Here is a 14,635-nt window from a genome sequence, read left to right on the forward strand (position 1 = left end):
TTACTAGAATGAAGTTGTTTTCTTTCGCCGTTTGACTTTCGTTGCTTCGTTCGATTTGATTCTTTTTGCCAACTGGAGTTCTTAAGTTGAACCTTCTGGTTAGATCTCTTATTTGAGTTTTACCTGTGCATTAGATGAGTACTTATTGTATGCTTGTTTGTTTGCGATAGAGTACCCGGAGTGTGCCGCCTGTTACTTCGAATCGTTAGGTTTCCCGGATCATCAGCAAGGCAAGTAACACTTTGATCATACCTTTTCTACTACCCAGTTTTATTGTATTAGATCAATCCCCACACATTGCATGATTAGGATCTAATTAAATTGTGGGATGGGAAGTAGATGAGGTAGTACCTATTACCTGTTTATTATCAAACCTTTGGGAGTTACTTCTATGTTTGCTTATTATGCCATGCTATGCTAGTAGACGTGGAATGGGTGAGTGATATCCATGACAGATGTGAGATTGTTAATTAATGGTTTATCTAAGGTGGCAACTTAAACACACATCTGGTGGATTGAGGCACCTGGGTATTCCAGGGCTTGCCTGTTTTCTTTTGGACCGCCACCCAGGCTCAAAGGGATCATAAGACTATTCATACTAGAAACTTCTGTGTGCAACCACAAGCTATTATGGGCTCTAGCATAGTTGACTAAGTCGTGCGAACTCTTACAGTGGTAGACTAGCAGATGTAGGGGATGTAGGTGGTATGGTCTACCCGATCGTAAGGTGCTAGCGCTTCTAAAAGACTATGTCTCGGTCATCCGTCTTCTCAAACACCATGTAGTGCGAGAAAACAAACGGAGGCGATCGAGTCTTGTGGGGAAAAGTGCGCAAACCTCTGCAGAGTGTAAAAAACTAATCATGGTTAGCCGTGTCCCCGGTTATGGACATCTTGAGTATCTAGTACCTGGATTTTCATGTGAAACTCAACATGTTACTCTAAATTAATTTTGTTGGGTTATGTTTAATGATGATGCTTAATTGGGATTGAGAATGCTGTCAACCATTCTCAGTGTTTAACAACCACCATGATAGTAATTAAATTTTATTCCTTTGAAGTAGGGAAAAATTGGCTTTACGCAAAACTGTAACCATAGAGCTTTCCACCAGCCAAATATGCATATAGTATAGCTGTTCATTCCATTACTCTCTATGTGTTACCTTGCCAGCATATTCCATGTGCTGACCCGTTTCGGGCTGCAACATTAATGTTGCAGACTTTTCAGACGACGATTAAGGAGTTTTTAGGTCATGGTTCTATACTCAGTGATGTCGTTGGAGTTGATGGACTCACTTATCTTCCAAGCCTTCCGCTGTTATAGTTAGTAGATGGCCTTAAGCCATATTTATTGTAATAAGTTCTCTTTTGAGACACTCGATGTAATAAGTGTGTTATTGCTACTCTGCTATAAATCCTCCGAGTACTGTGTGGTGTCAGCATTACTGATCCAGGGATGACACTGGAGCACAGAGATCAGACTGTTTGAGGTCTGGTCGCTACAGAGATGGTATCAGAGCACACGCTGACTGTAGGACACGACCACTAAGCACAAGACCTAGATCACTATTCACTCTCTTCTCTTCTGACCTCTCATCTTTTCTACTCTTTAGGATGGCGGATGCAAGGAACAAGTTCACACAACCGGATGAAGATACACCCTTTGGACGACACTTGAAGGAAGTCACTAGATACCTGAACATAGGAGTACCAAGCTCACGGGAACCTACAACGCCACTTTACCTGAAGAAGAGCGCTGGATGATTCAAGTTCAAGTTCCAGAAAGAACGTTCATGCCAGTCACTGAGCCCATAGAGTTTTCTTTTGATGCACCAACTTGGAGTCTAGGAAAGAGCATGGCAGCTCACATCGCCATGGGACGCATTGGAGAAGTCTGCCGCAAGGATCTCAAGGATACTATCTACCAGATTTGTGGGCGCCGAGATGCACACTGGGAGATGATCAGCACCAGGAAGGATAAATCAATTGCAGCTTTTATTCAGGAGCTAAACCAGCACATTCGACAACAGGAGAACCAGATGTGCGCCGACATGATAGATCTGAAGAAGGCTAAGACTAGAATCAAGGAACTGGAGGAAGAACTCAAGGCTACACGTGAAGATTATGAAGAGGAAATTGAAGTATTGGTGGAGAAGAATGACGACCTGATCAAGAAGATTGGAATATTTATGGGAGGCCCGACACCAGTAGATGAAGACGAAGAACCCAAGGAGATTAGCCCGGAAGACTACATCATCATCGACGGCACCGACTCGGAAGCAGATAATAGAGATGATGACTATGTTGATGAAGCAGGAGCAGATATTATGGAGTCAACGACCGTAGAATATTTCTAGTAGACCACCTCATCAGTAGTAGTAGTCCACCATGTAAATATAGTAGCCCGAGCACTTTTGCGATAGTTAGATCGATTGTATGCCTTTGTTTGATTGATTGAAGTGAATTGTTTGCTTTTGCCTCATGTGCATATGGGTAGTGTTTTCTCTTTAGACCCTCTCTATTCTTATATCTCATCTTTTCTAAAACCTTAGATGCCTCCGAGACGTGACCCCGGATTTGCCTTTCCACCGGAGCTCACCCAGTTGATCCAGCAGTAGAACACATTGATGCAGTTGCTAGTCCAGAATCAGAATCAGGGGAACAACAACAACAACCCACCACCACCACCACCTGTTGACCACTTAGCCCGTTTTCTTAGGCTGAATCCGCCGGTGTTTTCCAGTAGCACCGAGACGATAGTAGCAGATGATTGGCTCCGCAAGATAGCTAGGGAGTTGACCACAGCAGGATGCACAAATGCGGAGAAGGTGAAGTTTGCCGCACATCAGTTAGAAGGACCCGCAGCATCATGGTGGGATAATTTCACAGCCACTTTCCCAGTAGACACTGTCATATGGGACCAGTTTCAGCAGGCTTTCCGTACTACCCATGTTTCAGCAAGAGCTATTGGCCATGAAGAAGCGTGAGTTTCGCAACTTGCGCCAAGGAGGAAGGACAGTTGGCCAGTATGTGGAGGAATTTAGTAAGTTAGCACGTTATGCCCCAGATGACGTCGCTACGGATGCAGCTAAGCAAGAGAAGTTTTGGAAGGACTGAATGATGAGTTGAGCATGCAGTTGATGGTAGCCACCTTCAATAACTACCAGGAGTTGGTAGATCGTGCTCTTATGATTGAAGGGAAGCAGCAGCAAATTGAGAATCGCAAGAGGAAGTATGGACAAGGAAAGTACAATTCAGGAGCTCAGCAGAAGCCACGTTTTACCCCTAGACCGGGAGGACATTTTCAGCATACCCATGGAGGAGGTATCTCGCACAATCACAATGGCACCAAGAATGGTAATGGCAATGGAGGAAGCAACGGCCAGAACCGCACCAACCCCTCAACCCCAGCCAAGGACTTGAGCCAAGTCACTTGCTATAAGTGTTCGAAGACCGGACATTATGCCAATGAATGTTCTGAAGGCCAAAATGGCAATGGAAGTTCTGGGAAGAAGCCGAACCCTTTCAACAGGGGACAGGTGAACCACATTAGCGTGGAAGAGGTTGAAGCTCAGCCCGATGCAGTAATAGGTAAGTTTTTGGTTAAGTCATTTACTGCACTCGTTCTTTTTGATACTGGTGCATCGCATTCATACATCTCAAGGGGATTTGTGGATAAGTATAACCTACCAACCCAAGCCCTTATGTCACCCATGTTAGTAACCTTGCCCGGAGCAGAGTATGTGGCTAGTCTATGGTGTGATCGTTTACCATTAAGAATTGGTAACTATGTTTTTCCCTCAGACCTAATAGTATTGGAATCTCAAGGATTGGATGTGATATTAGGCATGGATTGGTTAACAAAGTATGAAGGGAATATTGAGTGTGCTAGTAAGTCAATTTTGCTTACCACACCAGAAGGGAGAAGGATCAAGTATGTATCCCGGCATGTGCCAAAGAGGACCAAAATAAATTGCCTAACAGGAGTTGTGCAGGAGGAAGTACCAGTGGTAAGGGATTTCCCTGATGTATTTCCAGAAGAGTTGCCAGGCATGCCACCGGATAGAGATATTGAGTTCTTGATTGAGCTATTTCCCGGCACTGGGCCAATATCAAAGAGACCCTATAGGATGCTAGCAAAGGATTTGGTGGAAATTAAGAAGCGGATTAAGGAGTTACTGGATAAGGGATATATTCGCCCAAGTTCTTCACCTTGGGGATCGCCAGTACTTCTAGTGGAGAAGAAGGATGGATCGTTAAGGATGGTTGTTGATTATCGAGGATTGAATGAAGTAACGATCAAGAACAAGTACCCACTACCAATGATCAACGATCTGTTTGATCGATTGCAAGGAGCTAAGGTATTTTCCAAGATCGATCTACGATCAGGATACCACCAGTTGAAGATTCGAGAACAGGATATTCTGAAGACAGCTTTTACCACCAGGTATGGGCTGTATGAGTATACCGTTATGTCATTTGGTCTGACTAACGTGCCTGCCTATTTTATGAACATGATGAACAAAGTGTTTATGGAGTTTTTGGATAAGTTCGTCATAGTGTTCATTGATGATATCCTGGTTTATTCGAAGAATGAAGAGGAACATAAGGAGCATTTGCGTTTGGTACTTGGAAAGCTCAGAGAACATCAATTATATGCCAAGTTCAGCAAATGTGAGTTTTGGTTGAAGGAAGTAGGATTCCTCAGACATGTTATATCTGGAGAAGGTATAGCAGTAGATCCCGCTAAAGTTGAAACCGTGACCAAGTGGGAAGCCCCAACAACAGTTGGAGAGATCCAGAGTTTTCTTGGACTCGCAGGATACTACCGGAGATTTATTGAGAATTTCTCAAAGATTGCGAATCCTATGACAGAGTTGTTAAAGAAAGATACCAAGTTCATATGGACAGAGGAGTGTGAGGCTAGTTTTCAGGAGTTGAAGAAACACTTGGTTACCTCACCAGTGTTGATTTTGCCAGACCAGACCAAAGATTATGAGGTGTATTGCGACGCTTCACGTCGAGGACTTGGAGCAGTGCTTATGCAGGAAGGAAGAGTTGTTTCATATGCCTCAAGACAACTGAAGCCTCATGAGTTGAATTATGCTACGCATGGTTTGGAGTTAGCAGCCGTAGTGCATGCTTTGAAAACATGGAGACATTTTCTCATTGGAAACCATTGTGAGGTGTACACGGATCATAAGAGTTTGAAGTACATTTTCACACAGAAGGAATTGAATCTCAGACAAAGGAGATGGTTGGAGCTTATCAAGGATTATGATATGAAATTACATTATCATCCCGGAAAGGCTAATGTAGTAGCTGGCGCATTAAGCCATAAGAGCCATGTCAATACGTTAATGACGGGAGAAATACCCAAGGAGTTAGCAGAAAATCTTCGTGAACTATGTTTGGAAATAGTTCCGAGAGGCTATGTAGCAGCATTGGAGATTCAGTCAACTTTGATGGATAAAATCAGGGAAGCTCAGAAGACTGACAAAGAGATTGCCGCTATAAAGGAGAAACTGAGCAATGGAAAGGCTAAAGGATTTCGTGAGGATGAGCACGATACCCTATGGTTTGAAGACCGTGTTTATGTGCCCAATAACCCGGAGATCGGGAAGTTGATTTTGAAAGAGGCACACGATTCACCGTATTTGATTCACCCAGGAAATACCAAGATGTATTTGGGTTTGAAGGATATTTTCTGGTGGACCGGAATGAAGAAGGATATAGCGGAGTATGTAGTAGTTTGTGATGTATGCCAGAGAGTAAAGGCAGAGCATCAGAAGCCAGCAGGATTGTTACAACCATTGCCGATACCCGAATGGAAGTGGGATAAGCTAGGCATGGATTTTATCACGGGTTTGCCTAGGACTCGTCCAGGCTATGACTCAATTTGGGTTGTAGTTGATCGATTGACGAAAGTAGCTCATTTCATCCCAGTAAAGACCACTTACACCAGTGCTAAGTTGGCAAAGATATACATGACCATAATAGTATGTCTGCATGGAGTTCCGAGGAGTATCGTATCAGATAGAGGAACCCAGTTTACCTCAAAGTTCTGGAAGCAGTTGCACGAAACTTTGGGTACCAGGCTAGAATTCAGTACAGCTTTTCATCCACAGACAGATGGACAGACCGAGAGAGTCAATCAGATTTTGGAGGATATGCTGAGAGCTTGTGCGCTAGATTATGGATCTAGTTGGGACGACAATCTGCCATATGTCGAGTTCTCTTACAACAACAGTTACCAAACCAGTTTGAAGATGGCCCCTTTCGAAGCTTTGTACGGAAGGAGGTGCAGGACACCGCTGTCGTGGGACGAAGTTGGAGACCGCCAGTTGTTTGGACCTGACTTGATTAAAGAGTCTGAACAGAAGGTGAAATTGATTCGCGATAGGCTCAAGGTAGCCCAGTCCAGACAGAAAAGTTATGCAGATTCTAAACGCAAGGAGACAGTTTACAAAGTCAGAGATAGAGCTTATCTTCGAGTATCTCCACTTCGGGGAATAAAGCGTTTTGGAGTTAAAGGGAAGTTAGCACCACGATTTGTAGGACCATATCGAGTTTTGGAGCGTATGGGAGAAGTGGCCTACAAGTTGGAATTGCCTGAAGGATTGTCAGGAGTGCATGATGTGTTCCACGTTTCTCAGTTGAAGAAGTGTCACGCGGAGATGGCTGACATACCATTGAGAGACACAGTGCCTTTGGAAACTATTCAGTTGGATAACGATTTGACCTACGAGGAGAAACCAGTTAAGATCCTCGAGTTTGCCAGCCGAGTTACCCGAGCAAAGTTATCAAGTTTTGCAAAGTTCAGTGGAGCCACCACTCAGAGGATGAAGCCACCTGGGAACGAGAGGAAGATTTGCTCAAAGACCACCCTCACCTATTTTCTAGCCAACCCGAATCTCGAGGGCGAGAGTCATCTTAAGGGGGGTAGGTTTGTAACATCCGAAATTTTCAATTTGGAATGTTATACATTAGATCATCATTGCATATCATATTTTATTTTGCATTTTGGTTGATCCTAGAAAATTCTACGCAACTCAAGGACCCACGGAGAGAGTTGGGGATTTCGTTATTTTCATATTTGCGTTTACTCAAATTTTGAGAATAGGATCATTTGATTTTATTTATTTTATCATCAATTATTTCTATTACAAAAAATATGAGACCGGGAATAAAATGACTTATTGAGGATTTAATAATAAAATCAAATAAGATTTTATTTCGGAGTTTTTCGATGTTTTATTTGAATTTAGGAAAAATGTGTGTTTTTCAAAACTTGCATTTAGGGCCCAAATAAATGTTCCGTTTGTCGGGCTTGATTTTAGTAGCCCGGGAAAATTTATTTCGGGATTTTTGGAGTCCGTTTAGTATTTCTTCCGAGCGTAACTATTTAAAAAAAGGGGGGAAACCGACCTACGGGCCGTGTCCGACTAGGACTCCCGGCCCGTAGGGGCTTTATAAGCCGGCCCCACCCGGGGGGGGGGGGAACCCTAGCCCAGCGCCCCGCCCTAGCGCCCCGCCCCAGCCCCGCACCCGCCGCCGCCGCAGCCCCGCCGCGCCGCTCGCCGCCCGCCGCCGCCGCCGCGCCGCCACCCCGCCGCGTCACCCACCGGAGCCGCCGCCCCGTCGCACGCCCTCCGAGGTTCGCCGCCACCGCGTAGTCCGCGCCGCCTATTTTTTTAGAAAACCGACCGGTTTTCCGTCGGTTTATTTTCGGTTTTTTTAGTTTTCGTTTTTTTAGATCGGTTTTTTTCGGTTTAGGTTAAATAGCAAGCGTTCGCTCGTTTGTTCGTTTAAACGAACACGTTCATCGTTTAGATCTGGATAACGAACGTTCGTTCGTTAATCCGTTCGTCATTTTTTTTCAGATTAAATCCGCGATTTTTCTGATTGCGATTCCTGATCCGATTTTCGTTTTAGTATAACTTTTCGTTCGTTTATCGGAATCAGGCGATTCAAGCGCCTAGAGTTTCGTCTCGAAACCCTCTATCCGTTTAACCAACTTAAACAAGATTTTGCTACTGTAAAACTTGCCCTAGATCCAGATTACTAGAACGAAGTTGTTTTCTTTCGCCGTTTGACTTTCGTTGCTTCGTTCGATTTGATTCTTTTTGCCAACCGGAGTTCTTAAGTTGAACCTTCTAGTTAGATCTCTTATTTGAGTTTTACCTGTGCATTAGATGAGTACTTATTGTATGCTTGTTTGTTTGTTTGTTTGCGATAGAGTAGCCGGAGTGCGCCGCCTGTTACTTCGAATCGTTAGGTTTCCCGGATCATCAGCAAGGCAAGTAACACTTTGATCATACCTTTTCTACTACCCAGTTTTATTGTATTAGATCAATCCCCACACATTGCATGATTAGGATCTAATTAAATTGTGGGATGGGAAGTAGATGAGGTAGTACCTATTACCTGTTTATTATCAAACCTTTGGGAGTTACTTCTACGTTTGCTTATTATGCCATGCTATGCTAGTAGACGTGGAATGGGTGAGTGATATCCATGACAGATGTGAGATTGTTAATTAATGGTTTATCTAAGGTGGCAACTTAAACACACATCTGGGTGGATTGAGGCACCTGGGTATTCCAGGACTTGCCTGTTTTCTTTTGGACCGCCACCCAGGCTCAAAGGGATCATAAGACTATTCATACTAGAAACTTCCGTGTGCAGCCACAAGCTATTATGGGCTCTAGCATAGTTGACTAAATTGTGCGAACTCTTACAGTGGTAGACTAGCAGATGTAGGGGATGTAAGTGGTACGGTCTACCCGATCGTAAGGTGCTAGCGCTTCTGAAGGACTATGTCTCGGTCATCCGTCTTCTCAAACACCATGTAGTGCGAGAAAACAAACGGAGGCGATCGAGTCTTGTGGGGAAAAGTGCGCAAACCTCTGCAGAGTGTAACAAACTAATCATGGTTAGCCGTGTCCCCGGTTATGGACATCTTGAGTATCTAGTACCTGGATTTTCATGTGAATCTCAACATGTTACTCTAAATTAATTTTGTTGGGTTATGTTTAATGATGACGCTTAATTGGGATTGAGAATGCTGTCAACCATTCTCAATGTTTAACAACCACCATGATAGTAATTAAATTTTATTCCTTTGAAGTAGGGAAAAATTGGCTTTACGCAAAACTGTAACCATAGAGCTTTTCACCAGCCAAATATGCATATAGTATAGCTGTTCATTCCATTACTCTCTATGTGTTACCTTGCCAGCATATTCCATGTGTTGACCCGTTTTGGGCTGCAATGTTAATGTTGCATACTTTTCAGACGACAATTAAGGAGTTTTTAGGTCGTGGTTCTATACTCAGTGATGCCGTTGGAGTTGATGGACTCACTTATCTTCCAAGCCTTACGCTGTTATAGTTAGTAGATGGCCTTAAGCCATATATATTGTAATAAGTTCTCTTTTAAGACACTCGATGTAATAAGTGTGTGATTGCTACTCTGCTATAAATCCTCCGAGTACTGTGTGGTGTCAGCATTACTGATCCAGGGATGACACCGGAGCACAGAGATCAGACTGTTTGAGGTCTGGTCACTACACCATAATGGCAAATTTAAGGGACACAAATATAGATAGCAATATATATTACTACCATAGATAGCAGCATCCACACATCGCACTTGCTCATGCAGACACCTCCAAGTTCACACCACTAGCATATTAGATAAGTTTAGACCACACATCACAGTACTACACTTAGATAAAGTTCATACTACATTACCACTAAAAGTTTCCACCATCAGACAACCACATAAAGTTCACCAAAATAACTGAGGCTTCCTCCATCATATGACAACCAGGGTCTAGGGCAACTACATGTTAGGGTTTTTGAGGACCTTGTGGAGGGCAGAATGTTGAGCCCTTATCTTGTACTCATGACTGCTGATGGATGTAGCCCGACAATGTTCCATCAGATGCTCCAGCAACCCAGACCTGGGCTTGGGCCTGCTGCAGTAGGGGCACCGGTACTTGTCCGTCTTCCAGTTGTAGTACATAGCAGATCCTTGGGCCCTGATCTTCTGCACCACCTTCTCTTCAAAGGACTCGACGTTCCCCTCGACCACATCATCTCCAGATTGATACTACACACATTAATGACTGACATTAATACATTATGCATTCAAATACTATAAACATCTAACACTAACTCAATGCACAAATAACATTTCAACTAGGTCTTACCTCGTACGGCTCATCCTCATCACTGTCATAAGGGTAGTACCCAGATGAGTCAAACTTCCTCTTGTTGCCAACAAGATCCTCCTTCTGCTATATTGTCAACCAAGCAAGTCATTTATAAGGAATTGAATTGCACTTCAAATAATGTCATTACAAACAAGTTGATTTTGCATAATGATGGAAAGCTCCTAACTATATTGAAAAGGTGCATAGTTACACATGCTATGTACATTTCAACAACTAATTCATAGACTATATATGAAGCTATATAGATACTAAACAATAGGGTTATGAACATACAAGTTCATTCATATGGACATACAAATTCAGATTTTTCTTTTGAACATGCATATGAAGGTATAAATGAATATCATTCCTCTCTTATTAACCAATGAGATAGCAGTTTTTGACAGACAATGCAAATAGGACCTTTATATATAACTTTACAAACATGTCAGGTTTTCATTTCATTTGTAAATATTAATAAATAATTAGTTCATAGCAGTTCTTAATGAGCACTCATATGTCAAAATAAGTGAAATGGTGAAGCCTAACTCCTACATCTAATTAAAATACCCTAACTCCAGCATCTAATTAAAAAACACTAACTCCTAGATCCACTGGAACATTGAATCACAAAATTTACTAACATATATCATTGGATATAAATGAATCCACTACAAATAACACTAACTCATACATCTAATTAAAATATCATAACTCTTACTTCTACTGCATCATTCAGTCACACCATTTAGTTACATTTATCTCTGCCTATAAATGAATCCAATACAAAAGAAACCTAACTAAACATCTAATTAAGAAACACTAACTAGTACATCTACTACATCATTCAATCACAGAATCTATATAACTGTCTATAAATGAATAATACAAATAAACCTTAACTAATCAACTAATTAAAAAACCATAACTACTACATCTACTGGATGATTCAATCATAGATCATACATATAACTGGCTATAAATGAATCCAATACAAGAAAATCCTAACTAAACATCTAATTAAAAAACCCTAACTACTACACCTACTGGATGATTCATATGACATTCGTGCATGGAGTTATGCAACAACAATTTAATATGAGTTGGTCATCTGGCATAGTTGCATGTCTAGCAAACCTACTTATGTTTCACTTAATAAGTACAGGAATCCTACAGATCAAAAATATACATACCTACAATTTGAGTTTATGGATAATGAAGTGAAGCTCCTAACTATTTTGAAATTGTGCACTAGTTAAACATACTGTGTTCATTTCAACAATTAATTGATAGACTTCAAATGAACAAAGTAGGATTTTAACCTCATTTGTACAATATCAACTTTAATAGATACACTGGGTGGCGGCTCAGCCCCTGCCGTGGCCCACAGAGGGAATATGCAAAACAAATCTAACAACATATACAACATAGAACAAAATCTGAGCACATGAGGCAATCCAGATTCTAATATAAAAAACCTAACTCTCGTTATGATCTCTCTAGCATTCAACCATGAATCAACTACAAAAAACCCTAACTCTCAAATGGGGTTCCCCATTCAATCAAAAAAACCCTAACAAGCAGAAGGGGGTGCCGCATTCAATCACAAATCTATAATAAAAAAACCCTATCCACTAAATATTTTGCTTAACAACTACAACTAAGAGAGGAGGGGAACAAGAAGGATTACCACATCCACCACCTGCTTGTCGCTCGCCTCCGCACCTGCATCTAGTGAGCCACCAGACGCCGTCACCACCAGGTCCGGCACGATGGAGTCCGAGCCCACCACCCCCTGCTCCACCAGATCCGCCGCCGCAGCGACCGATCCAGCGACTGCGGGTGCAGCATATCCCGCACCGCCGACGGCGGCCACTTCTTGGACAGCATCTGCCGTGGTGTTCGCAGCCTCGACCGCAACTCCGTGCGCAGCGGCGGCAGCGCCACCACCTTGCGCCATCGAAGCCTAAGAGAACCCACCGGAGAGAGGGAGGTGGTGGGGTTGACCGAGTAGGTGCAGTGGCGGGGCGATGGAGACGAGGGGGAGACGATGCGGCAAGGAGAGAGGGAGTGAGCCGATTTGGGGGGAAATGGTGGGGGCGATGCGGCCGGTGGTGGTTCCCCTCCCTCTTTATAGGATGTGACGTTTTTGGAAGTTTTCGTGCGCCGCGTGGCTAGCCCACGACCACCGCCGCCCACGCCCACGACCGCCGCACGTGACAAGGGAAAACGATACGGCCACGTACAATACATGTATACCCTCAGTGTACAAAAGTAATCTGGCCGGTGCGGGCTTGTATAGGGCTATACGCACGCTCTCCGCGGGCATAAAAAGACGATCGTGCCCCTCTTCACGAATCGTTTTTGACAGATCTCAGCCGTCCTTGTGTTTCTCCCCCTCGCGTTCAGCCCAAGGGGGGAGCACCGGAGCAGAAACGAGCATGAAAGATCATCAATAATCAAGAGATAGTACTTATTCCTTGAAACACTAGATAATTAATGGTGCAGTCCAAAGATCACAATGCAGGAAATCAAAGGGAGCAGTAGTTTGACTAGTGGAAGAAGAAAATGGTAGACGAATGTGTTTGCCGGTTTGACAAGCATGACACAACCAACTAGCTGAACATAGGTTTATTACAATGATCTAGAACTTTATTGTTGCAAAAAGTAGCATCTCCGGGATGGCCCAAACGCCGATGCCAGAGATCGGTGAGGCGCGAGACGGTGACGGCGAGAGCGGTGGGGCCGGCCGGGGGGAAGATGTCATTTTCTGCCTTTGGTAGTAGGTTGTTGGCATGTGTGTCATTTATTATACTGAAGTTTATGCATGTTGCTTTGCGGTGGGAATGTTACTACTTCCATTTTGGTTTGTCAGTACGTCTCAACTCTAACTGATGACTTATTTATAGAATTGGGCGCATGTCTTTTCTGTAGAAAAATGTTTTAAAGTTTGGCCAAGTTTATAGTAAAAAAATGTGAACATTCACCATACCAAAGCAGTGTCATTAGATCCAGTGTGAAAAGCACTAACATATTTTATAATAGATTTGACAAGTTGCTTAGTTTACAAGTTTGATTTAAGACGAAACTAACATTAGAAGTAAATAAATGAAGGGAGTATAAAACACACATGAGACCGAAAGGAACATTTCGGTTCAGCGGCCAAAGACCTCGAACCATGTATAAACAGACAGACGAACTCTTTAGACACGTTTTCTTCGTACATCCAACGTATGTCCTTCTCGTGACTCCTCTCAACGCTCGAGTGACACCTTCTCTAGGATGCCAGTGAGATTTGCCAAGGTGATGCTGGCCGTGAGATGTCTGAACCCGTCGGTTTTCAGGACGTCTGCCAGCACATTCGGGGACGACGACATAAATTTCAAGCACGCGTCCCTCAGCAGCGGGCACTGGTGCTGCTCCGCCAGCGCCAACGTGGTCGCCACGGTCCGCACGTCCAAGCTTCTGCGCAGCTTCACGTCGCACGCCTGCTTCAGCTTGTCCACCCCGTACCGATCCGCGGCAACCAGCAGGTGCTGCGTCATCGCGACGCCGCAGTCCTCGCCGTCGCCCGGCAGCGAGTCCGTGTAGATGAAGCGCAGGAGCATCTCCAAGACCGCCGGCTCCATGTCGGGTACCTCAATGTGCTCCGTGCCCTTGCCCTTCATCGGGCCAAAGAGCTCGGCGTCGAAAACCGGCGAGCGCGCGGCGAGCATGCACCGGTGCGCGCGGAACGCTCGGCCGGCGACGTCGATTGTCACGTCTGCGCCCTTGCCGTCTCTGAGCATGCGCTCGAGGTGGCCGAGCATCTCCGGCAGCGGAGCGGCGGCTTCCGGGCCGGCCTTCGTGCGCTCCGTGCGAGGATTGATGAGGGTGACGACGCACCTGATTGTGAGGCAGTCGTCGACGAGGTACCGCCGCGATGTAAGCTTGGATCTGCGCACAAATCCTGGAAACGTCGGGCTAATGTCCGCAGCGCAGAAGTGGTCTGTGTCCGACGTCCTCCTGTTTGCCATCGTCCCGTGGCGGTCCACGAGTGCTATGGTGATCCTTGCCTTCACAAGCACGACTGTGGTTGCTTGACGACGGAGACATACAGACGCCGCTGCGTAGCACGGGCACTCCTTTTCATGTTGACTATACCTCGAGGTCGAGGTCGACCACCCACCAGGGTAGAAGCTGATAAACCAATCGTGGCCGCCGACGGTGAAGTGACCGGAGGTCACGCCACGACCTTGTTCACGGGAAGGTCCCTGATCTGCGAGTAGTTTACCAGCACGAAGTCGTGCGACACGGACGCGCTCTCTGCGACGCATCTCGACGACGTGTCCGCTTGTCTGGGAGCTTCCCTGTTGGTGAGACGACGCCACACATCCATCTTGCCGGCCGGCGTCACACCTGACCAACGATTTTGATG

General features: G+C 44.6%; 1 protein-coding gene across 1 annotated transcript; it reads right to left on the reverse strand.

Moving 5' to 3' along the window:
- Positions 1-13,472: 13,472 nt before the first annotated feature.
- On the reverse strand, positions 13,473-14,234 carry LOC125527460 (BTB/POZ and MATH domain-containing protein 1-like). The gene has a single exon (XM_048691969.1). The coding sequence runs from the start codon at positions 14,232-14,234 to the stop codon at positions 13,473-13,475; it is 762 nt and encodes a 253-aa protein (XP_048547926.1).
- Between the last annotated feature and the right edge of the window lie 401 nt (positions 14,235-14,635).

Source organism: Triticum urartu, unplaced genomic scaffold, assembly GCF_003073215.2.
Source record: "Triticum urartu cultivar G1812 unplaced genomic scaffold, Tu2.1 TuUngrouped_contig_397, whole genome shotgun sequence".
Lineage (NCBI taxonomy): Eukaryota > Viridiplantae > Streptophyta > Magnoliopsida > Poales > Poaceae > Triticum > Triticum urartu.

Excerpts from the sequence above, each read along its gene's own strand:
- LOC125527460 (XM_048691969.1), bottom strand. The coding sequence starts at position 14,234 with ATGGCAAACAGGAGGACGTCGGACACAGACCACTTCTGCGCTGCGGAC.